The 22,786-nt window shown below is 46.2% G+C and overlaps 1 protein-coding gene across 2 annotated transcripts in view; it reads left to right on the top strand.

Moving 5' to 3' along the window:
• LOC140731625 (multidrug and toxin extrusion protein 1-like) overlaps nucleotides 1-22,786 on the top strand; it is a 63,377-nt gene that overhangs the window by 36,157 nt on the left and 4,434 nt on the right. For both annotated transcript variants that reach the window (XM_073053202.1, XM_073053203.1), the window contains exons 7-15: nucleotides 1,376-1,473; nucleotides 3,625-3,722; nucleotides 4,786-4,899; nucleotides 11,238-11,305; nucleotides 13,281-13,389; nucleotides 16,153-16,228; nucleotides 16,323-16,392; nucleotides 17,547-17,679; nucleotides 18,949-19,043. In XM_073053202.1, coding sequence (XP_072909303.1) covers nucleotides 1,376-1,473; nucleotides 3,625-3,722; nucleotides 4,786-4,899; nucleotides 11,238-11,305; nucleotides 13,281-13,389; nucleotides 16,153-16,228; nucleotides 16,323-16,392; nucleotides 17,547-17,679; nucleotides 18,949-19,043 — 861 coding nt within the window. The remainder of the gene's footprint in view (nucleotides 1-1,375; nucleotides 1,474-3,624; nucleotides 3,723-4,785; nucleotides 4,900-11,237; nucleotides 11,306-13,280; nucleotides 13,390-16,152; nucleotides 16,229-16,322; nucleotides 16,393-17,546; nucleotides 17,680-18,948; nucleotides 19,044-22,786) is intronic.

Genomic DNA, 22,786 nt, shown 5'->3' with positions numbered 1-22,786 from the left:
TTTAGAGAGAGTGCAGAGGAGAGTTACCGGAATTGCAGACTGGACTAGACGGCATGCCTTATGAGGATAGATTGAGCAAGCTTGGGTCTTTCTCTCAGGGGATGACAGGTGACTTGATATAGATGATGATAGGAGGCATAGATCGAGTGGATAGCCAGAGACTTTTCCCAGGGCAGAAATAGCTAATATGAATGTCATAATTTTAAGATGACTGGAGGGAAATATAGGGAGGGATGCCAAAGGAATTTTTTTTTATCCAGAGAGTGGTGATTGCATGGAATGAGCTGCCAGGGAGGCAGATACATTGGGGACATATATGAAACTTGGGCACAATGATGATAGAAAAATGGAGGTCTATGCAAGAAGACAGAGTTGGATCATCTTAGAGTAGGTTATGATATTAGCACAACTTTGGCACCAAAGGGCCTTTACTGTGCTGTAATTTGCTATGTTCTAAGACACTATTCAGCCCCTCGTTACTATTCCACCATTCAGCTGGATCATAACCAGGCCCTGCTTCAGAAGTACCACATTAGCTGAGGAAAGCTTTGAGACTTCCTAAGGCTGCAAAAGACACAATAGAAATCTAAATCTTTGTACTGTCTCCCAAGTATATCTGGGGATTGAGGCTACTGAAAGAACTTCATTGTTCTGTTTTATGACGCAAAGTCGGGTTCCATGATGCCCATATAAGACCATAGGACATAGGAGCAGAATTAGGCTATTCAGCCCATCAAGTCTGCTCCACCATTCCATCATGGCCGATTTATTTTCCCTCAACCCCATTCTCCTACCTTCTCCCTGTAACCTTTGACACTCTGGCTAACCAAGAACCTATCAACCCCTGATTAATATATACCCAGTGATTTGGTTCCACAGCAGTTTGGAGCAATAAATTCCACAGATTCATGACCTTCTGGCTCAAGAAATTCCTCTATTCTAAAGGGATGTCCCTGTATTCTGAGGCTGTGCCCTCTGGTACTAGTCTCCCCCTCTATAGGAAACATCCTCTCCACATCCACTCTAGGCCTTTCAATACTCAATAGTTTCAGTGAGATCCTCCCCCCCCCCCCATTTTTCTAAAGTCCAGTGAGTTTGGTTTGACTGTTGGGCAGCCTACCCCTTGTGCCTCAGTCATCGCTGCCACCTCATTGTCCTCGAGGAGCCCTCGTGGCCTGATGACAATGCTCCACTGAGCCCTCTCTCCACCCCACCACACTGCAGTGCAGCTGAGATCAGCTCAACATGGGAGGGATCGGAACCTGGGGGGAACTTCCACACGCTGTGCCACCACGTCACATCCTGGTCGCGGCCTGACGACTGCCCTCGAAGGCAGTAGCCAGGAGAGTTGACTTCTCTCTTGTCTGCCCTCTAGGGGATCACTTTGCCGCAAGTCTTCACAGGTCTCGTGGCCAACATCTTCAATGCCTTGGTAAACTACCTCCTCCTCTACGTGCTGACTCTGGGAGTGCTGTAAGTGTGAAAAGAGGGACTTAACCTCATAATCTCTCTCATTATGATCTCGTACTTTATTGTTTACCTGCACTGCAGTTTCTCAGTAGCTGTTACACTTTATTCTGCCTTCTGTTACTGTTTTACCTTAGTCAAAATTCAAGTTCAAAGTAAACTTATTATGAAAAGAACATGTATGTCTCCATATACAACCCTGAGTTTCATTTTCTTGCGGGCATACTCAATAAATCTAATAACCATAGTAGAATCAATGAAGGACCACACCAACAGGGCGGACAGCCAATGTGCAAAAGACAACAAACTGTGCAAATTCAAGAAAGAAAAAAAAAAGAAATAATATTAACAAGAAGAATAAATACACGAACAATCAATACCGAGAACATGAGATGAAGATTCATTGAAAGTGAGACCATAGGTTGTGGGAAGATTTTAGTGATGGGGTAAATGGAGTGAAGTTATCCCCTGTGGTTCACGAGGGGTAGTAACTGTTCCTGAACCTGGTGGTGAGAGTCCTGAGGCTCCTGTAACTGCTTCCTGATGTCAGCAGCGAGAAGAGAGGATTACCGTACTTGGGTAGAGGGGTTCCCCGATGATGGATGATGCTTTCCTGCAACGATGCTCCATGTAGATGTGCTCAATGGTGGGGAGCTCAATTGAGGTCTGGGCCGTATCCGCTACTTTTTGTAGAGTTTTCCATTCAAGGGCGTTGGTGTTTCCATAGCAGGCCACGACGCAGCCAGTCGGTGTACTCTCCACCACACATCTACAGAGGCTCGTCAAAGTCTGAACTGTCATGCCAAACCTTTGCAGATTGCTAAGGAAGTACAGGCGGTGCCATGCTTTCTTGGTAATTGCACTTGCATACTGGGCCCAGGACAGGTCCTCTGAAATGATAACACCGAGGAATTTAAAGTTGCTAATCCTCCAGCCCAATGAACTGATAGATAGATAGATAGATAGATAGATACTTTATTCATCCCCATGGGGAAATTCAACTTTTTTTTCCAATGTCCCATACACTTGTTGTAGCAAAACTAATAACATACAATACTTAACTCAGTAAAAAATATGATATGCATCTAAATCACTAACTCAAAAGCATTAATAATAGCTTTTAAAAAGTTCTTAAGTCCTGGCGGTAGAATTGTAAAGCCTAATGGCATTCCTAAGCTTAACAACTAAGCTCCTTATCTGAGCTCAAAGCCAAATGGGCTGAAAGCAGGACAGACTGTTCTTACAGAACTGCTGACATGAAATACCTACATGAAATCTTAACCAGGGCATTACAGACATAATGGTATACAGCAGGGGGAGAGGACCTTCAACCCGTTGAGTCCATGTCAATCATAAGCAATTACCCATTAACACTAAGTCTGCATTAATCGTTTAGAGTCTTAGAACACTACAGCATGGAAGCTGGCCCTTCAGCCCATCTAGTCTATGCTGAACTATTATTCTGCTTAGTCCCATTGACGGCACCTGGACGATAGCCCGGCACACCCCTCCCATCCATGTACCTATCCAAACTTCTCTTAAATGTTGCGATCAACCCCGTATCCATCACTTCCGCTGGCAACTCGTTCCACACTCTCACCACCTTCTGAGCGAAGAAGTTCCCCCTCACGTTCCCCTTAAACATTTCACCTCTCCCCCTTAACCAGCTCTAGTCCTAGTCCCACACAACCTCAGAGGAGAAAGTCTGCTTGCATTTACCCTGTCTCTACCCCTCATAGTTTCGTTTCTCTCCACCTTCCCATCAATTCCCCATGGGTTCTACCACTCCCCTTGCACTCCAGCAGTGGTTTACAGCAGCCAGTTACCTGACTAACCCACACATCTTTGGGATTCCGGAGGAAACCACAGTCACCCCACGCACTCACAGGAAGAATGCGCCTACTCTACACGGAGAGCACCCAAGGGTGGGATCGAACCCAGGTCTCCAGTGATGTGAGGCAGCAGCTCAAAACAGAGAAATGTAGAAATCCTACAGCAGAATACAGGCCCTTCAGCCCACAATGCTGTGCCGAACATGTCCTTACCTTAGAAATTACCTATTATTACCCTCAATTATTCACCACTTTGCCGCCCCCGTTCACTGAGTAACAACCCGGATCTGGAAGCATTTTTGATACGTCTTTTCGTGCTTTCCAGGGGGTCAGCTGCGGCCAATGTTGCTTCACAGTACTTCCAAATGATTCTCCTGTTTCTGTACATTCGAAGGAAGAAGCTGTACGTGGGCACATGGGCAGGTACGTTACTGTGTATGTATGCACAGGTCCTTCAGCCCACAACCTTCCTGCGTAGTCTCATGATCGATCTTACCGTTTCCTCCCACGTAGCCTTCTATTTTTCTTATGTATAAGAGTCTCTTAAATGTTCCTAATCTATCCACCTCTACCAGCACCCATGGTAGTGCCTGACACAGACCTACAGCTCTGAGACAAAGAAAAACTACCTCTGACATTCCCCCTCACCCTTTCCTAAATCACTTTCACATTATGCCCTCTCGTATATTCACCCTGGGAAAGAGATGCTGGTTGTCCATTCTACCAATGCCTCTTATAATCTTGTACACCTCACTAGTCACCACTCATCCTCCTTCGCGCCAGAGGAAAAAGCCCTAGCTCGCTCAACCTGTCCTCAGGAGACACGCTTCTAATCCAGGCACCATCCTGGTAAGATTCCTCTGCACTTTCTCTAAAGCTTCCACACCCTTCCTATAATGAGGTGACCAGAACTCGAGCACAATGCTCCAAGTGTGGCCTGACCAGGGTTTTATAGAACTGTAACATTACCTTGCAGCTCCTGAACCCAATCCCCTGACTAACGAAGGTCAACACACCATATGCCTCCTAATCCTCCCCAGCACTATCAAGGGCCGCTGTTGGTAGGGTGCGAGGATGAGAGCCGTGATCCCTGATGGTGGGGGGGTGGGGGGGTTGTTTTGCTGTTGCGTCTGTCTTGTTGTATGTTGCTTTGCGTGTTGTTCTGCTGGACATTGTGGACAAGCTATGTCAGCACCAGTAGCATGGCGACGCTTGCTTTGTTAACACAAACGGCACATTTCACGGTTTGCTCCGATGTACATGTGACCAACGAACCTAATGTCATCGAACCAGCCTATCAGCCTGCTCTGTAACTGACGTGGACCCCCCCAAGATCCCTCTGTCCCTCCACACTGCTAAGAATCCTGTGCTCTGCCCTCAAGTTTGACCCCCCTGCCACCCCCCCCCGGAGCGGTTCAAGTACCGGTTTCCTGGTCCTTCCCCGTGTTTGCCGTAGTGGAGCAGTAACTCTGTCCTTTTCTCCTAGGTTGGTCAGCCGACTGCTTACAGGAGTGGGGGGGCTTTGTCCAACTCGCCATCCCCAGCATGCTAATGCTGTGCATTGAGTGGTGGACATATGAGGTCGGCACCTTCCTCTCAGGTAATCAAACCCTCCACTGCACAGTCCTGGCTCTTCGCCATTAGGGACACTGGGAGAATTCTGGCACAGAAACGCTGTCATAGAATCAGAATCCGGATCAGGTTTATTATCTCTGCCATACTCTCAGCAGCCACTTTAATAGGTCCACCTGTACTCCTCGTTAATGAGAATATCTCATCAGCCAATCATGCGGCAGCAACTCATTGCATAAAAGCATGCAGACACGGTCAAGAGGTTCAGTTGGTGTTCAGACCAAACATCAGAATGGGGAAGAGATGTGATCTAAGTGACTTTGACTGTGGAATGATTGTTCGGGGTGGTTTGAGAATCTCAGAAACTGCTGATCTCCTGGGATTTTCACACACAACAGTCCCTAGAGTTTACAGGGAATGGTGGGCAGAACAAAACACATCCAGAGGTGGGAGAGAGGTCAGAGGAGAGTGGCCAGACTGGTTCAAGCTGACAGGAAGGCGACAGTAACTCAAATAACCGTGTGTCACAACACCAGTGTGCAGGGGAGCATCTCTGAACACACAACACATTGAACCTTGCAGTGGATGGTCTACAGCAGCAGAAGACCACAAACATGCACTCAGTGGCCACTTCATTTGGTACCTCCTGTAATAAAGTGGCCAGCGAGCGTATGTTAAAAAAAAACGAACGGTGCAAAATAGCAAGGTTGCGCTCATACGTTCATGGACCATTTAGAAATCTGACGGCAGGGGTAAGAAGATGTTTCTAAAATGTTGAGTGTGGGTTTTCAGGCTCCTGTACCTCCTCCCTGATGTCCACGCGTGTGATCCATGACTAGCTAAATGGATTCAACTTTTTCCCAAGTCTCAATGCCAGGGAGCTGGGTAGCTCAGGTTTAAAACTGGTCTACAGGTTTCAAGCTGATCTGCTCAGGTTGGCCTATCATCAGTGCTGCTGGGAGCAGCCAGATCCCTCCTTGATAGAAAGAGCCACGTCAGTGGTGAGACCACACTCAGGAGTTCTGGTCTTAGGAAGGATTTACGGAGAGTGGGAGGATGTGGGAATTACTTGCTTAGGAGGTCACTCAGTTAAATATCATGGATGCAGGAAAGGGGAAGGTGGTGGTAGATGGGGGTGAGATGAAGGGGTGTAGAAAGCCGTTTATTTAGGGCAGAAATGCCAATAAAATGCAAGGAACAAGAAGCAATGATCAAAGATCAACATTATTTGCCTGTACGTTTGCACGTATTAGAAATATTGTAAGGAATGGAGGGTTATGAATCGTGTATGGCCAGAAGAGAATTGGTTGAATTTGCCATTGTGTTTAGTACAGACATAGTGGACCGAAGGGCCTCTTCCTGTGCTGTACTTTTCCAGGTTCTATGTATGATCTGATGTCAATGAGTGTTGAATGACCCCCCCCCCCAACCCATATTATGCCCCTACACCATTGTCAAAGATAACTTTATTCACTCTATACATTCATGTGTGTTAGGAATTTGCCGTGGTGTGTTGGTGTGACATGGAACAAAAAACTTTCAACAATTATAAAGAATTATATTAAAAACACTTGGAGGCTAGAATACAGATCTGGAATAAAATGTACATAAATACCAGCATGCATTGACAATGTAAACAGCATGATGAAAAGTGGTTTAAAGTCTTTATGGTGCAGTGACTGAGGTAGTAGATAGAGAGGGATGGGAGGATAACTAGAATGGCTGATCAGATTAACTGGGGTAAGAAACTTACAAGATGGCGTGAAATGTTTTTGCTTTGTGGTAGCAGGACAGAGCAATACATAAAATATACTTTAAATTAGAACATAGAACATAGAATAGTACAGCACATTATAGGCCCTTCAGCCCACAATGTTGTGCCGACCCTCAAACCCTGCCTCCCATATAACCCCTCCACCTTAAATTCCTCCATATACCTGTCTAGTAGTCTCTTAAACTTCACTAGTGTTTCTGCCTCCATCACTGACTCAGGCAGTGCATTCCACACACCAACCACACTCTGAGTGAAAAACCCTCCTCTAATATCCCCCTTGAACTTCCCTCCCCTTACCTTAAAGCCATGTCCTCTTGTACTGAGCAGTGGTGCCCTGGGGAAGAGGCGCTGGCTGTCCACTCTGTCTATTCCTCTTAATATCTTGTACACCTCTATCATGTCTCCTCTCATCCTCCTTCTCTCCAAAGAGTAAAGCCCTAGCTCCCTTAATCTCTGATCATAATCCATACTCTCTAAACCAGGCAGCACATCCTTCCTATAGTGAGGCGACCAGAACTGGACACAGTACTCCAAGTGTGGCCTAACTAAAGTTTTATAGAGCTGCATCATTACATCGCGTCTCTTAAACTCTATCCCTCGACTTATGAAAGCTAACACCCCATACTACACCTTGGATCTTGAACACTGTTCCCACCTCTGTCTGGTTTACAGGAGTTATCACTCATAGGATCAGGACGTGGGATGTAGGATCAACTGAGTTTGCCATGTACATTTACACGTGCTGTATGGTGTGTCGGAGCAACATGCAACAAAAACAGCAACATTCAACAACTATACAGAATAAACAATTATGTAAAAAAATAAAGTTAGAGCTTAAAGTACAGATGTGGAATAAGCAGATTAATGAAAGCATGTGTTTACAATGTAAGCAGCATGATAAAAATGATTGACAGTGTTTACAGTACAGTGACAGGCAGTAAATAGAAGGGCGCTTGAGGCCAGATGGATTAACAGCCTGGGGGAAGAAACTTTTAAAATGGTGTGAAGTTTTTGTTTTAATAGTCTTATAGCGCTTTCCAGAAGGGAGCTTTTGGAAAAGGCAGATTCCCAAAAGACGTAGATTTAAGATAAATCCCTAAATCGAGCAGCGTCTGAAGATGTAAACTCAGGTCCAGGAAAGTGTAATGGCTGTGTAGACTGATCGTCTGGGAACTTTACAAAGGTAACTTGATAGGAAAGGCAGACCCCTCCCCTCCGGCACATCACAAATTTATGCAGCTCTTTGTTGAAAACAGCCACATAATCTCGTGCCGTAACATCACGTGTAAGGTCTCAGACAGAAGATATCTCCCAGAGCAGCTGAAGTTGATCGATACAGGACGAGGGAAATAGTTGAATCTCAAATTGATCAAAGATTGTTTGGCCCATGAATCTCAGCATCAGAGCAGGTTGTAACAGGAGTCAGGAGAGGATCACTGGGGTCTCTCTCCCTCACACCCAGGACATACTCCAGAAGAACTGTACTTGCAGAACCCTCAGCATTGTCACAGACTCCTCCCATCCATCCCACAATCTCGTTGACCTCCTACTGTCAGGCAGAAAGTACCACAGTATAAGAACAAGGACTGTGAGGCTGGGAAAAGCTTCTTCGCCCAGGCTGCAAGATATCTCAACACCCTGCCCACCCTGTGCACATTATTTATGACAGTGCCAGAAGCATTATACTGTGGTATATGTTGTATATCCATTTTTTTATCAACTTGGACATATTCCTATTATCTGTTAATATTATTTTACTGTAGGTTAATTATGTGATTTATGGGCTGTGTTTTGCACCTTGGGCCCAGAGGAATGTTGTTTCGTTTAGCTGTATATATGTGTAGGTTGAATGGCAATAAAATTAAGCTTAAACATTTCAGACCAGTTCCCATAACCAGACCCAAGTATTTCAGAGGCTTTTAAGAGATGTTTGGATAGATGCATGGAGATAGGGAGGATGGAGGGATATAGACATAGTGTAGGTAGCAGGGATTAGTGTTTGAGTGTTTTGGTTTGCCACAACATTGTGGGCTGAATGGCCTGTTCCTGAGCTGTAAAGTGAAGCTCAATAATTCTACAGATGCTGAAAATCTGAAATAAACATAGAAAATGTTGGAAAGGCTTCTGTGGAAAGAGAAACAGTGTTAATGTTTCAGCTTGGACTCTGCTACTCTCTCCATAGATGTGGAATGGTTCCAGAATTTTGTTTTGTCTTTGTCAGTGATTGCTCCATCTAGTTATTATTGCCAACTGGCCTAATTGTGCTCCTGGTCTTATGGACTCTTTGCCCAGTTACCTTTTGAACTTTTCCATGGGAACATTGGTCTGTGCAGGAACACATTCCTGGCTGTAGCAACTGGCTCTGAACATCCACTCTCTTTTTCAGCTCCTCCCACCCCACCTCTCATTAACCAATCAGCTGGGTTTTTTCTCTCTATAAATATCCAGAAAGCCCTCCAGTGGCGCAATATCAGTTTTCAGCTTCCAGCTCCTTACCACACACTGCTGTCTATGTTTAGAATTCTGCAAAGAGATAAGTTGTACACAGAGTCTGTAATTTCTCCTGTCCCGGTTGTTGAAACTCTAGCTGGTCTCACTTACCAGTGTAGGGGCCCCGGCCAATTTCAGAATCAGAATCCGGTTATTATCACTGACATTTGCCGTCAGATTTGTTGTTTTGTGGCAGCAGTCCAGTGTAAGACAAAAAATTACTGTTACAACATAATTAATAAACAGTTCAAAAGGAGAATGATGAGGGAGTGTTCATGGACCGTTCAGGAATCGATGGCAGAGGGGAAGAAACGGTTCCTAAAGCGTTGAGTGTTGGCTTTCAAGCTCTTGTCCCTCCTCACTGATGGTAGTAATGAGAAGAGGGCAGGTTCTGGATGGTGAGGGTCCTTAACGATGGATGCTGCCTTCTTGATACACCATAGTCTGAAGGGGTCCTCAGTGGTGGGGAGGGTAGTGCCCATGATGGAGCTGGCGGAGTCTGAAATATCTACCTACATTGTTTGCTTCCATAGGAGCTGCCTGTCCTGCTGAGTTCTTCTAGGCTCACAAGGGCTTCCAACCTGGGGTCCACAGACCCCTTGCTTAATGGTATTGGCCATTGGCCTAAAACCCCTCTTTAGGGTTTTGATTATTGTTTAAGATTTCAGCATCTGCATCATTTCTTTCATATATTTGGTTGCCATGTAACCATCATAAACATTCATGCCCTTCACTACTGCTGACCAGGACTCGAGAATGTGGCCCTCTAGCAACGTGAACCGCAGTTACTCACCCAACCTTGACTCTGACTTTGGTTCCCCACCTTGTCATCATGCAAACCCTGATTTGGAAATATACTGCTGCTCGTCCACTGTTGCTGGGCCTAAATCTTCAACCTCCCATCCCATCAATATCTTCACCAGAGGTTCTCCAGCAGAGCAGGAAGATGGCCCACCACCATCTTCACAGGACCAAGTAGAGATGGAATTTTCATCAGCAAAAGAAATGAAGAAAATGAAAATATTTGCCAGCATTATAGTTCACAATATTGCCAGGTTGGAGGGTAGGGTATGCAGTAACTCACAGATAGTTTATGAGTTGGGCATTGCATCTGCCATTATTTTCACTTCTTAGTGTCTTCAACTAGCCAGTCTCTACTCTGAGGGTCTGGAGATCGACCTGTACCATGGTCAGAGATGCCGGGCCCGTGAGCCACCATTTTCCATGTATCAGGAACTCCCGTTACTCCCATGTCGGTTCAGGCGTGCCAATCAGAGATGCCAGAAGTTCCTCGGGGGACAACACAAGTTCCAAACGTTCCTGCAGTTGGTCCTCCAGTTGCATTCCGTGCTGGACTCCCGGTGGGATCTAGTGCGAGGGCTCAGAAATCCAGTGTTTTCACAGAACCTATTGCTCGGAAATCTGCCCCCTGAACCCACACCAGGTCCCACACTGTAGGGTCCCGTGAGCCAGTGTATTGGAATGGAGAAGGACAGTTTCAGAGGTGAAGAGTAAAAACTGTTTACCATTACATTTATGCAATGTAGTTAATTTATCTGCTTTAAGTTCTTTTAAAACATCTTCTCATCCTTTTGTGTCTTTTTTATTTCATAAAGAAGGTATTATCAAGATTGAATTTAATAGATGTTTGGCATTCAACCTCTGACTCTTTTGACAGCAGCAGGTCATGGGGGCGGGACTTAACCAGGTGCCAGGGTGGGTGGGGTTGGGGCCAAACAGCTGTCAGACTGTGTTTGGGCTGGGGCCTAACCACTCATCAAATAAAGAGTGGGAGGGGCTTAGCCATCTGCCAGGGCAAGTTTGGGGCGGAGCCTAACCACCTTAGTTCTGTAATTTCTAATGCTTCACAAGAATTTGTTCTGAGGACATCAGAGAGAGGGAGACCTCGCCCCAGAAAGATGCCCGAACTGTATCAGAAGAGACCCAGACATAGATCACTGGCTCCTCTGCAGGCAATAATGAGAACTGCACCCAGGGGAAAACAGTTTAAAGACAGTTCCTTTGCTGACTTCAGTGGGGACAGCATTACCCCTGAGTATTAATCCCCAGCAGAGCCTGACTGTGTCATTTCCCATTCACAGGACTGGTTAGTGAAGCTGAACTCGGAGCACAGTCCGTTATTTACCAGGTGCTAACAGCAGCGTACATGGTAAGGTTGGCATCGTCCTGTGTGTGTCTGTAGATACACAGACAGAGCATTCTTATTTTCATCTAAGACAGCTGCAGCTTTTGGAGCATGGCATTTGAGACTGTAATCCCCACAACGAACCCTCCTTTAAAACCAGCTGTCAGAATCATATAGTACTGGTTTGAAGGCACAAATACTGAGATACAGTGAAAAAAGTTTTTGCATGCCATCCATACTGATCGGCAATCAGAATCAGGTTTAATATCATCGGCTTATGTTGTGAATATTTTTAACCTTGTGGCAACTGTACAGTGCAATAATAGAGAGGGAAAAACCTGTGAATTACAGTATGAATCTATATAAGTTAAATAAAATAAGTCATGCAAAAAAAGACTGAAATAAGAAAGTAGTGAGGTAGTGTTCATGGGTTCACTGTCCATTCAGAAATCGGATGGCACAGAGGAAGAAGCTGTGTGTGTGCCTTCAGGATCCTGTACCTCCTTCCTGATGGTAACCGTGAGAAGAGGGCATGTCCTGGATGGTGTTTGTCCTTAATGGTGGACACTGCCTCTCTGAGGCACCACTCCTTGAAGATGTCTTGGATACGACGGAGGCTAGTGTCCATGATGGAGCTAAGTTTACAATTTCTGCAGCTTATTTCGATCCTGTGCAGTAGCCTCCTCCCCGCCCATACGTCAAGAGACAGAGGCAGAATATAGTGTTACATCTAAAGAGAAGGTTCTGTACCCGAAAACAAATAATAATTATAATAATAATAATAATAATAACTTATTTATAGAGCACTTTCCATACAGACAATGTAGTTCCAAGTGCTTTATAATGAGATAAAGTGCAAACTTAGTTAAAATCAATGTTAAATTAATAGGTTTTGAGCCGGCGTTTAAAAGTGTAATCTGACTCTGCATCCCGTATAGCTGTAGGTCTTGAATTCCACAGTTTAGGAGCATTGTTTAAATTTAAGAGAGTGGCGGTAGAAGACCCGAGAGCTCAAGCAGGGTTTTAAAAGGGAGGCGAATCTGTGATGTACTCCGGTCGGACACCATTGGGAGTGCAAGGTGTAAATAAAGTGCGTGGGTCATGGCGAGGTTGGTTGGGAGATCAGGAGTTCATCCTTTAGTATATGGGAGATGATAACCTAGCACATTGAACACTGAACACTACGGCACAGTACAGGCCCTTCAGCCCACAATGTTGTGTCGACATTTTAACCTACTCCACGATCACTCAAACCCTTCCGTCCTATGCTGGTAATAGCATTATGTTACTGTGCCTATCTTTCTTGTGGCTTATTACACCGCAGGCACTTGGGGCAGCAATGAAGGCCCTCCATCTCTGTCTGTCCATACACAGATATAGAAGGATTCTTCATTGCTGTTTCCATAGAAAAAAAATAATTACCAGTCAGGGTTGTTAGCCCTGAGCTGAACCCTTGAACCTGGAGGACCGGTGGATCACTCTTAGTCTGGCCTCTGCCCTTTGACTTGTTTGGCATGGGTGACCCTACCAAGAGCCCAAACATAAAGCCCTGACTCCAGCCAATGTAGCTCTCCGGGTCACTGAGGCACGCAAGCCTCCAAACCCTACGACAAGGTTGTGGTCCTCTTGGAGGATCGTGCCTAGAGCATTAAAGATGAGCTCTTGACCTACCTCATCTACCTCGTTGTGGCCCCCTGCACTATTTTTGTCTGGCTGCACTGCACTTTCTCTAACTGTATCTGCATTCTGTCTTCCTTTTGTATAAGCTCGATGCAATCATGTGTGGCATGCGTTCAAGGGCTTGTCGCTGTAAATTGATTCATCATCAGCAGGTTATCTGATCTTGCTTCATTACAATGGCAGTGGCATGCTGCTTCTGCATCTCCCGGGCTTGTGAAAGGCGCTATATAAATGCAAGCCTGTACTCTGCAGTGGGTAGCAAGATTAAGAAGCGAAAGACAAACGGGTGCAAGTGCTGTTGTTGCTTTTTGCCCTGCAGATCCCTCTAGGGAGCAGTGTGGCTGCGAGCGTCCTTGTGGGTAACGCACTGGGAGCGAGGAATCCAGAGAAGGCCCAGAACTTGGCCACAATCGCCCTGTGCTTCATAGGTAAGCTCTCAGGCCGCGTCGCTTCAGAGCCGCACGGTCGTTAATCACAAACACGAGAAAATCTGCAGAGCGGTACACACAAGATCCTGAGCAACTTAAGGAGCATCCACGGAAAAGAGTGAACAGTTGACGTTTCAGGCCGAGACCCTTCTGCTGGACTGAGAGGGAAGGGGGAGATACCTGAATTAAAAGGTGGGAGGGAGGGGAAGGGGGATAGCTGGAAGGGGAATAGCTGGAAGCTGGGAGGGTGGGTGGGAAAGGTCAAGAACGAATCTGACAGGAGAGGAGAGTGGACAGTAGGAGAAAGGGGGAAGTAATTAGCAGGTGAGAAGTAAAATGTCAGAGTGGGGAATGGGGGGGGGGGGGGGGGATTATTTTGTCACCAGAAGGTGAAATCGATATTCATACCATCAGGTTGGAGGATATCAGAATATCAGATCCACCTTGAGGGAGGCTTCTTGGCACAAACGGACCCATGGACCGACACATGGGAATGGGATTGGGAACTGGAATTAAAATGTTTGGCCGCCGTGAGGCCCCGCTTGTGGCAGATGATGCGGAGGTGCTCGATGAAATGGTCACCCAATTTAGGACGGGTTGAAGAAGGGTCTCGGCCCAAAACATTGACTGTTCCGTGGATGGTGCCTGGCCTTCAGCATTTTGTGTGTGTTGCATGGATGTTAAATTTGTACTGAGGATTATGATGCAGGTTCAATCCTGACACTAAGAATTTTCACTGTTCTCTCTGTGACCATGTGGGCCTCCCCCTCCCCCTCACATCCTAAAGTGATGGTAGGTCAATTAGTCACTGCAAATTGCCCCTTAGAATAGGCAGGTGTGTTATTGTCTTTTTTTAAATGTTTGTTTTTAATGATGGCAAAGCCCTTTTGGAGATTAAGAACTTAAAGTACCGCAGGTGTAACCCATCAGTGAGTAAACTTATTGGTGGAGAAACTGAAGGAGCAGGACTTGGTGCAGACATTGATGCTACCTGCAATAGAGAGGTGTCGGTGTGCAAGTGAATGATCGTCCTAGTCATTTTCCTTGTGATTGCAAGACCCTGTTGGACATTGGTGGTGTGAAATGCTGCAAGTCTGATTCATTGGTTTGTTGGGGAGTGGTGGGGGCAGAGAGTGGGGAAGCTGTGTGTCCTCGGACAGAGCAAGGACTAGGCCTCAGACTGCAGTGTTGCCTGTTTGCAACTCCCAACTCCCCAGCAGGGGGCGCTGGAGTTGAGTGCTCCATCAGAGAGGGCAATATAGCACAGCATCCATGCTGGAGTCAGTGTTTAGACCACCCCTGCCCAGGTATTCGCCAGCAGAAGACAAACTGTATTGTGTTTAACTGCTGCAACATTCATGGACTCAGGGATTTGGACTATTTTTTTGTGTAACTGCATTTTACTGCTGTTTTATACATGCTTGTACTGTGATTTGCACCTTGGTGCCCTGCGTAACACTGTTTCATTCAGCTGTTTTCATGGATAATCATAAAGGGTTAAATGACAGTTAAACTTGAGCATGAACTTTAACTTGTCCTCTCCTCTCCAATTCCTTCTTCTTCAGCTCTTTACCTCTTCCATCTTTCACCCCCCAGTTTCCCACTTCATCCCTCCTCCCCACCTACCCACCTGCCCCCTCACCTGCTCTCACCTATCACCTGTCAGCTTGAACTCCTTCCTCTCCCCCAAATCCTTATTCTGCCTTCTGCCCCCTTCCTCTCCAGTCCTGACGAAGTTTATCCCCCTCTATCGATGCCGCCTGACCTGCTGAGTTCCTCCAGCATTGTGTGTGTTGCCCCTTTAAGCTTTTCTACCCCTCATCTTAAAGTTATGTGCATCTAGCATCTGACACCTTTGCCTTGGGAAAAATATTCTGATGATCTGTCCTAACATCGACACTCCTAGTTTTAAAGCCTTGCTTCCTGGACTCCAGGATTCTGTGACCCCTCCGGAAAAATCTGAAGTTAAATGGACAAAATCAAAACTTAGCCACCAGGCATCCAAATATAAAGAGAAAAGATTTGGATGAAAATCCTTCATCAGAACTTAAGAAATGTCTTTCATCTCCATAGCTGCTAACTGACCTACCACATCTTTCCAGTTCTCATTTCCTCAAAAAAATGTATCAAATACACTCAGTGGCCACTTTATAAGTTACCTCCTGTACTTAATAAAGTAACCACTGACGTCTACGTTCATAGTCTTTTGCTGTTGCAGCTCATCCACTTGCCTTCCTGTCAACTTGAACCAGTCTGCCCATTCTCTTCTGACCTCTCACATTAACAAGGCATTTCCGCCCACAGAACTGCTGCTCGCTGGATACTTTTGTTTCTTGCACCGTTCTCTGTAAATTCTAGAGACTGTTGCATGTGAAATTCCCAGGAGAGCAGTAGTTTCTGAGATACTCCAACCACCCTGTCTGGCACCAACAATCATTCCATGGCCGCGGTCAAAATCACTTAGATCACATTTCTTCCCTCTTCTGTTCTGACCAACAACTCTTGACCGTGTCTGCGTGCTTTCCTGCATTGAGTAGCTGCCATTTGATTGACTGCTTAGATATTTGCAGTAATAAACAGATGTACCTAAAAAACTGCTCACCGAGCGTAGGATCACATTGTACGTATAACTGGTAGCTTCAAACTTTAAACAGTAACAACACTTCAGTACAATTGAACTTTACTAACTCAAAAGTGCTTTGGGGAATCGCAAAAAGAATACTGCCAGAATGCTCAGTAACAATCTGTTTTGTATCCCTTCAGGGTGTTGTTCTCTGCTGATTTCTACTATTCTTGGAGCAGCTCGAAGTGTGCTGGGTTATGTGTTCACCAGTGACAAGTTAGTGAGAGCAAGTTTTCAAACTTCAGATTTGAGTGAATGCCTCTAGCCTGTCCGGACAGCCCTGTGACACTTTCCCCTCTCTGTCCTGCAGAGAGATTGTTCAGCTGGTTGCCAATGTGGACCCAGTCATTGCCACTTTCCACTGGTTTGAAGCCATTGCCGTGAGTATTTCAGCACAGCTGTTTGAGAAATGGAAGGAACAATCTTTATAGAAAGTAACAGTGGCGGTGGGGAACAGAATAGTTTGTGCTAACCTGGAAATACAGTAGGAGAATGAATAGCTCCTCCTTGCCAGAACGTGTCTGTCATAATTTCACTGGAGCTATGATTTGCAACAGTACGAATTTAACTCCCGAAATGGTGGGACACATTTCTGTCCCATTAACTCTTGCATCAGCCAATGAAAATATTAACTGTCAGCTATTCACACCTTCTTTCATGAATGAGATGACTATCGTATCATTCTGTGCTCTTATTAAGAAGGGAGGGGATATTTCTATGGCCCACCCACTGACTCCGATAAAGAGTTTGGTTTAACTCTAATCCTGGCAGGTGTTGGCTCTAATGACTGACAAATTGTCTACAGTAATAAATGAGCAGTTTTGATAAGTGAGTGGCTCACGTCATCCGCAGCGAGCGGCTCACATCTGCAGTAAATGAGCTGCTTGCTACAAAAAGAGAATGCCACAGTAGTTAAAATGCTTGCTAACTCTAAGTGCTCAGAGAGAAAGGAGTTGAATCAGGTTTGGTTTGCATTGGAGCAGTGTGACCTGAAGTGAAGAAGCTTTTTGGGTCGAGCTGTGATGGCCTCTGTCCAGCTGCCTCTTTGGAAATGCGAACCTTGCTTTGATGGAAGTCAGTGCAGTGCCTTCGTCTTTGTAACTGAACTCTCTGACTTAACAAAGAGTTACTGACAACAGATACAAAGTGCTGGAAGAACTCAACAGGTCAGGCAGCATCTATGGAGAGGAATAAACAGTCAACGTTTCAGGACAAGACCTTGCATCAGGACTGGAAGGGAAGACAGAAGAAGATGGGGGAAGGGAAGGAGTACAAGCTCGAGGGTGATAGGTGAGGCCAGGTGCGTGGGGGAGGAGGAATGAAGTAAGAAACTAGGAGGTCGTAGGTGGGAAAGGTGAAGGGGTGGAGAAGAGAGAATCTGATAGGAGAGGAGTGTGGGAGAAAGGGAAGGAGATGGGGCACCAGAGGGAGGTGAGAAGAGGGGAGCCGGCGTGGGGAATTGAAGAAGAGGGAAGGGGGAGGGTGAACACCTTTGAGAGGCAGTGACCTGCTACTGTGCCTGTTCTGCCTGCAGACTGTGAGTGGCGGAGTGCTGAGAGGAGCGGGAAAGCAGAAGATTGGCGCCATCGGCAACTTTTTGGGCTTCTATTCCATCGGCTTTCCCCTTGGGATCACACTGATGTTTGCTGCACATCTTGGAGTCATGGGTAGGAACTAACCTAACATGGGTATCCCTTGTGGAGTCATAGGGCAAAGGAAGAAACCATTCTGCCCACTGTGTTAGTGCTGACCATCACACAGTCTAACTCATCCCATCTGCCTGCATGTCTACATGCCTCCTAAACATATAGAGTCATATAGCAGAGAAACAGACCCTTCAGCCCATCTAGTCCATGCTGAACCATTTAAACTGCCTACACTCATCGACCTACAGGGACCATAGCCCTCCATACCCTTACCATCCCTTACGATCCAAACGTCTCTTAAGTGTTGAAATCGAGCTCACATGCACCACTTGCACTGGCAGCTCGATCCACACTCTCACAACCCTCTGAGAGATTGTTTCCCCTCATGTTCCCCTTAAACTTTTCACCTTTCACCTTCAACCCATGACCTCTAGCTGTAATCCCACCCAACCTCAGTGGAAAAGCCTGTCTGTATTTACCCTGTCTATGCCCCTCATAATTTTGTATGCCTCCATCAAAGTTCCCCTCAGTCTTCTATGTTCCAAGGAATAAAGCCCTGACCTATTCATTCTTTCCTTGTAACTCAGGTCCTCCCGTCTTCTTCTTCTTCCCTGAGTTTTTACGGCAGTTGGCATCCACACTGTTGCATTACTGCCATCTTCAGGATTTACTGTCCCTTGTCCAGTCACTTGACTGCCAGGTCCTCCGGTCCGGGCAACATCCTCGTGCTCTTTCAACCTTATTCACATGATGATTCACACCGTCTGGAAGGAGTACACGTTACTCACTGGGTAAAATTCTCAGCCCGAGTTCAGAAATCGAAATTCATGTGCAAGGCAGTGCGAGGGAGTGTCGCGCAGTTACAGGGGCTAAAGTCGGAGGTTTAAACTAATCCATTCCCAAGAATGTTCCCCTATGGCGCAGCCAAACACGTTGGCATGTGCTGGAAGGGATGCAAATCCCTTTCTCCTTAAGCAGATGGTTAAGGTATCCCTGGAGTGGCTGGTGATGATACTTTAGAGTCATAGAGCAATACAGTATGGAAACAGGCCCTTTGGCCCATTCAGTTCCTGCCCCCCCATCCGCCTGTGTTTTTGCACGGGGCAGCCTGCATCACTTCCCTGGCTCTCAGAGGAGGGAGGTCTTGTATCATGGGTCCAAGTTCGTTCCCACATAATGTTGCCATGGTGACTGGTGGCAGGGCCAATCTATAGTTGGACTGTCCATTGCAGGGAGTCCCTAGTCCAGCAGACGGGCTTCTGTGTTCACTGCACTGTTCCGCCTTTGCAGGTCTTTGGTCTGGGTTCTTCGTCTGTGTGGTGGTGCAAGCTGCTTTCTTCTTGGTTGTGATCTACAAAATGAACTGGAGGAAGGCCTCTGAACAGGTAGCTAGCCCTCCCCGAGATTGGCTGCTGCACCCTTGGCAGCTCTGTGCGTGGCTTTCTTTGCTCTCGTTGTCTGTCCTGATGCGATGCTCCCACGACTACACCCCGACTGGGGAGGAACTGGCCACCCCATCCCACTTGTCCCTTCCCCTGTAAACTTACCTGGTTCAAAACTTCATACGCTAAATCACAGCAATGTGTTTTCTCTAGACCGCTTAAACGGTTGTTACATAGAACAGTACAGTACAGGAAACAGGTCGTTTGGCCCATGGAATCTGTGCTGTATATGATGCTAAATTAAACTAAAACAACATACTGAAAATGCTGGAGGAAGCCAGCAAGTTGGGCAGCATCTACAGAGAGCAATAAAGATTCGATGCTTTGGGCCAAGATGTGATGAAGGATCTCAGCCCAGAACCTCGACTGTTTACTCCTCTCCATAGATGCTGCCTGACCTGCTGAGTTCCTCCACCATTTGTGTGTGTTCTTCTGGATTTGCAGAATCTCTTGTGTTGAAAATCAAACTAATCCCTTTCGCCTGCACATGATCCATATCTCTCCAATCACTACCTAGTCATGTGTCTGTCGAAAAGCCTCTTACTCTCCAATATTGTGTCTGCTTCCACTACCACCTCAGAGAGTGAGCTCCAGGCAGTGTTTAACAAAGAAATCTTTCCCCCTCTCACCTCAAAATGTATGCCCGCTTAATATTTAATATCGCTACCCTGGGGGAAAAAAAGATTCTTACTCTCCGCCCTATCTACTTTATAAACTTATCTCCAGTCGTCACTCTGCTTCTGATGCGCCAGAGAAGGAAATCCAAGTTTGTCCAACCTCTCCTTACAGCCGATACCCTCTAATCCAGGCACCATCCTGGGGAACCTCTGCACCCCCTCCAAAGTGTCCACATCCTTCCTGTAATGGGGGCGACCAGAACTGTACACAACACTCCAAGTGCAGCCTAACCAGACTTCAATACAGCTGCTGACCCTTACACTCCATGCCCAGACTGATGCCATAAACCTCCCTTTACACTTGTGTGGAAATTGTCAGGGAGCTATGGACTCTCTACATGAACACTGTTAAGAGTTCTGCCATTAATTATATCCTTTCCCACTGGGCAGGGGATGCAAAAGCTTGAAAACATATACCACCAAGCCCAAGGACAGTTCTTACCCCACTGTTATAAAACTATTGAATAGTTCCCTGGTATGATAAGATGGATTCTTGACCTCACAATCTACCTCATCATGATCTTGCACTTTATTGTCTGTCTGCACTGCACTTTGTTCTGCATTGTTATTGTTTTACCCTGTTCCAGCTCAATGCACCGTCTCACAGTGGATCCATGTTAAATTATTTGTCTGCACTTCGTTTTATTCGCTGTACTCTCTCTGTAAATGTAACACTACACTCAGTGGCCACTTTATTAGGTACACCTGTATGCCTGCTCGTCAATGCAAGTATCTAATCAGCCAATCATGTGGCAGCAACTCAATGCATAAAAGCATGCAGACATGGTCAAGAGGTTCAGTTGTTGTTCAGACCAAACATCAGAATGGGGAGGAAATGTGATCCAAGTGACTTTGACTATAATTGTTGGTGCCAGATGGGGTGATTTGAGTATCTCAGAAACTGCTGATCTCCTGGGATTTGCATGCACAACAGTCTCTAGAGTTTACAGAGAATGGTGCAAATAAATTCAGTGAACGGCAGTTTTGTGGGCAAAAGTGCCCTGTTAATGAGAGAGGTCAAAGAAGAATGGCCAGAGTGGTTCAAGCTGACAGGAAGGTGACAGTAACTTAAATAATCTCTGAATGCACAACACTTTGAATTTTGAGGAGATGGACTACACCAGCAGAAGGCCACAAACATACACCCAGTGGCTACTTTATTAGATGCAGGCGGTACAGAATAAAATGGCCACTGGGTGTAGCTTCAGCATTCTGTGATCGCTTTTCCCTTTCCATTATGTTTGTAATGATCAGTGCGGGAGGCACACAAGCAATAGTTTTTTACTGTATCTTGGTACATGTGACAATAATAAAACGATTCCCAGTTAATGAGGGTGGAGACCATTGAGTTCCTCACCCTTGGCTTATTTTACTGTAATCCCCTCTGCCTGCCTGCCTTCCTGCCAATAGCCACACGTATAATCCTCCGTAACTTCCGCCACCTCCTACGGGATCCCACCACCAGACACATCTTTCCCTCCCCCCACTCTCGGCTTTCCGCAGGGATTGCTCCCTACGCGACTCCCTTGTCCACTCGTCCCCCCATCTCTCCCCACCGACCTCCCTCCAGGCACTCATTCCTGCAAACGGAAGAAGTGCTACACCTGCCCCCACACTTCTTCCCTCACCACCATCCCAGGCCCCAGACAATCCTTTCAGGTGAGGCACCACTTCACCTGCGAGTCAGCTGGGGTGATATACTGTATCCGGTGCTCCCGATGTGGCCATTTATACATTGGGGAGACCCGCCGCAGACTGGGAGACCGTTTCGCCGAACACCGGCGCTCAGTCCTCCAGCAGTGGCGGGATCTCCCTGTGGCCACACACTTCAATTCCACAGACCACTCCCACTCCGACATGTCTGTCCATGGCCTCCTCTATCGTCAAGATGAGGCCACACGCAGGTCGATGGAGCAATACCTTATCTCCCACCTAGGTAGCCTCCTACCTGCCGGCATGAACATCCAACTCACAGATCTCCGTTGATAACCCTGCCCCCCCCCCTTACCCCATCCCTATCTATAATTTTAGTCTGGTTCTCTTTCTCTCTCTTTTTCCCCCCTCACTATAATCTCCCCCCAGCCCTACCTTTCTTTCTCTTTTATTTCCCATAATTCTCCACCTTCCCCCAGTCCATTTCCCTTCAGCCTATCACTTCCCAGCTCTCTACTTCATCCCTCCCCCCACTTCTTATACCCCCCTCGACCATCCCATGTTACTTCACTCCTGATGGAGGGTTTCATCCCGAAACGTCGTCACTACCTCCTCCCATAGATGCTGTCTGGCCTGCTGAGTTCTGCCAGCATTTTGTGTTATTTATTTCCAGCATCTGCAGATTCACTCGTGTTGCCTAACAAAATCTGTCTATTTTGTACAGTGGGGAGCATCCTAACTGATTGCATCACAGCCTAGTGTGGAAACACCAATGCCCTATGAATGGAAAAGCCCACAAAAAGTACAGGATACGGCCCAGTCCATCACAGCAGAGGCCTTCCCACCATTGAGCACATCTACATGGAGGGCTGTCACCAGAAAGCAGCATCTACCTTCTAGAACCATCCACGCCATCATCTCTTCTTGTCATAGGAAAGAGGTCCAGGAGCCTTAGGTCCCACCCCACCAGGTTCAGGAACAGTTATTATTCTGTAAGCAGCAGGCTCCTGAACCGGTGTGGATAACTTCACTCACCTCAACAATGAACTGATTCCACAACCTACAGGCTCACTATCGAGGACTCTATAACTCATGTTCTTTGTATTTATTTATTTATTATTTTCTATTTGCACAGTTTGTCCTCTTTTCCACATTGACTGATTTTAATGTGTTTAGTTTTTCATTGATTCTATTGTATTTCTTTATTCTACGTTGAATGCCTGCATGAAAATGAATCTCAGGATATTACATTACTGATATACGTATGTATACTTTCATAATAAGTTTACTTTGAACTTTGAGCCATTTGCTTTCAACTCCATGAGCAATATAACACCTGCATTTATCAGACTGCAG

The sequence above is a fragment of the Hemitrygon akajei genome, chromosome 8 (genome assembly GCF_048418815.1).
Source record: "Hemitrygon akajei chromosome 8, sHemAka1.3, whole genome shotgun sequence".
Taxonomy (NCBI): domain Eukaryota; kingdom Metazoa; phylum Chordata; class Chondrichthyes; order Myliobatiformes; family Dasyatidae; genus Hemitrygon; species Hemitrygon akajei.
This window is presented reverse-complemented; position numbering and strand designations above follow the sequence as displayed.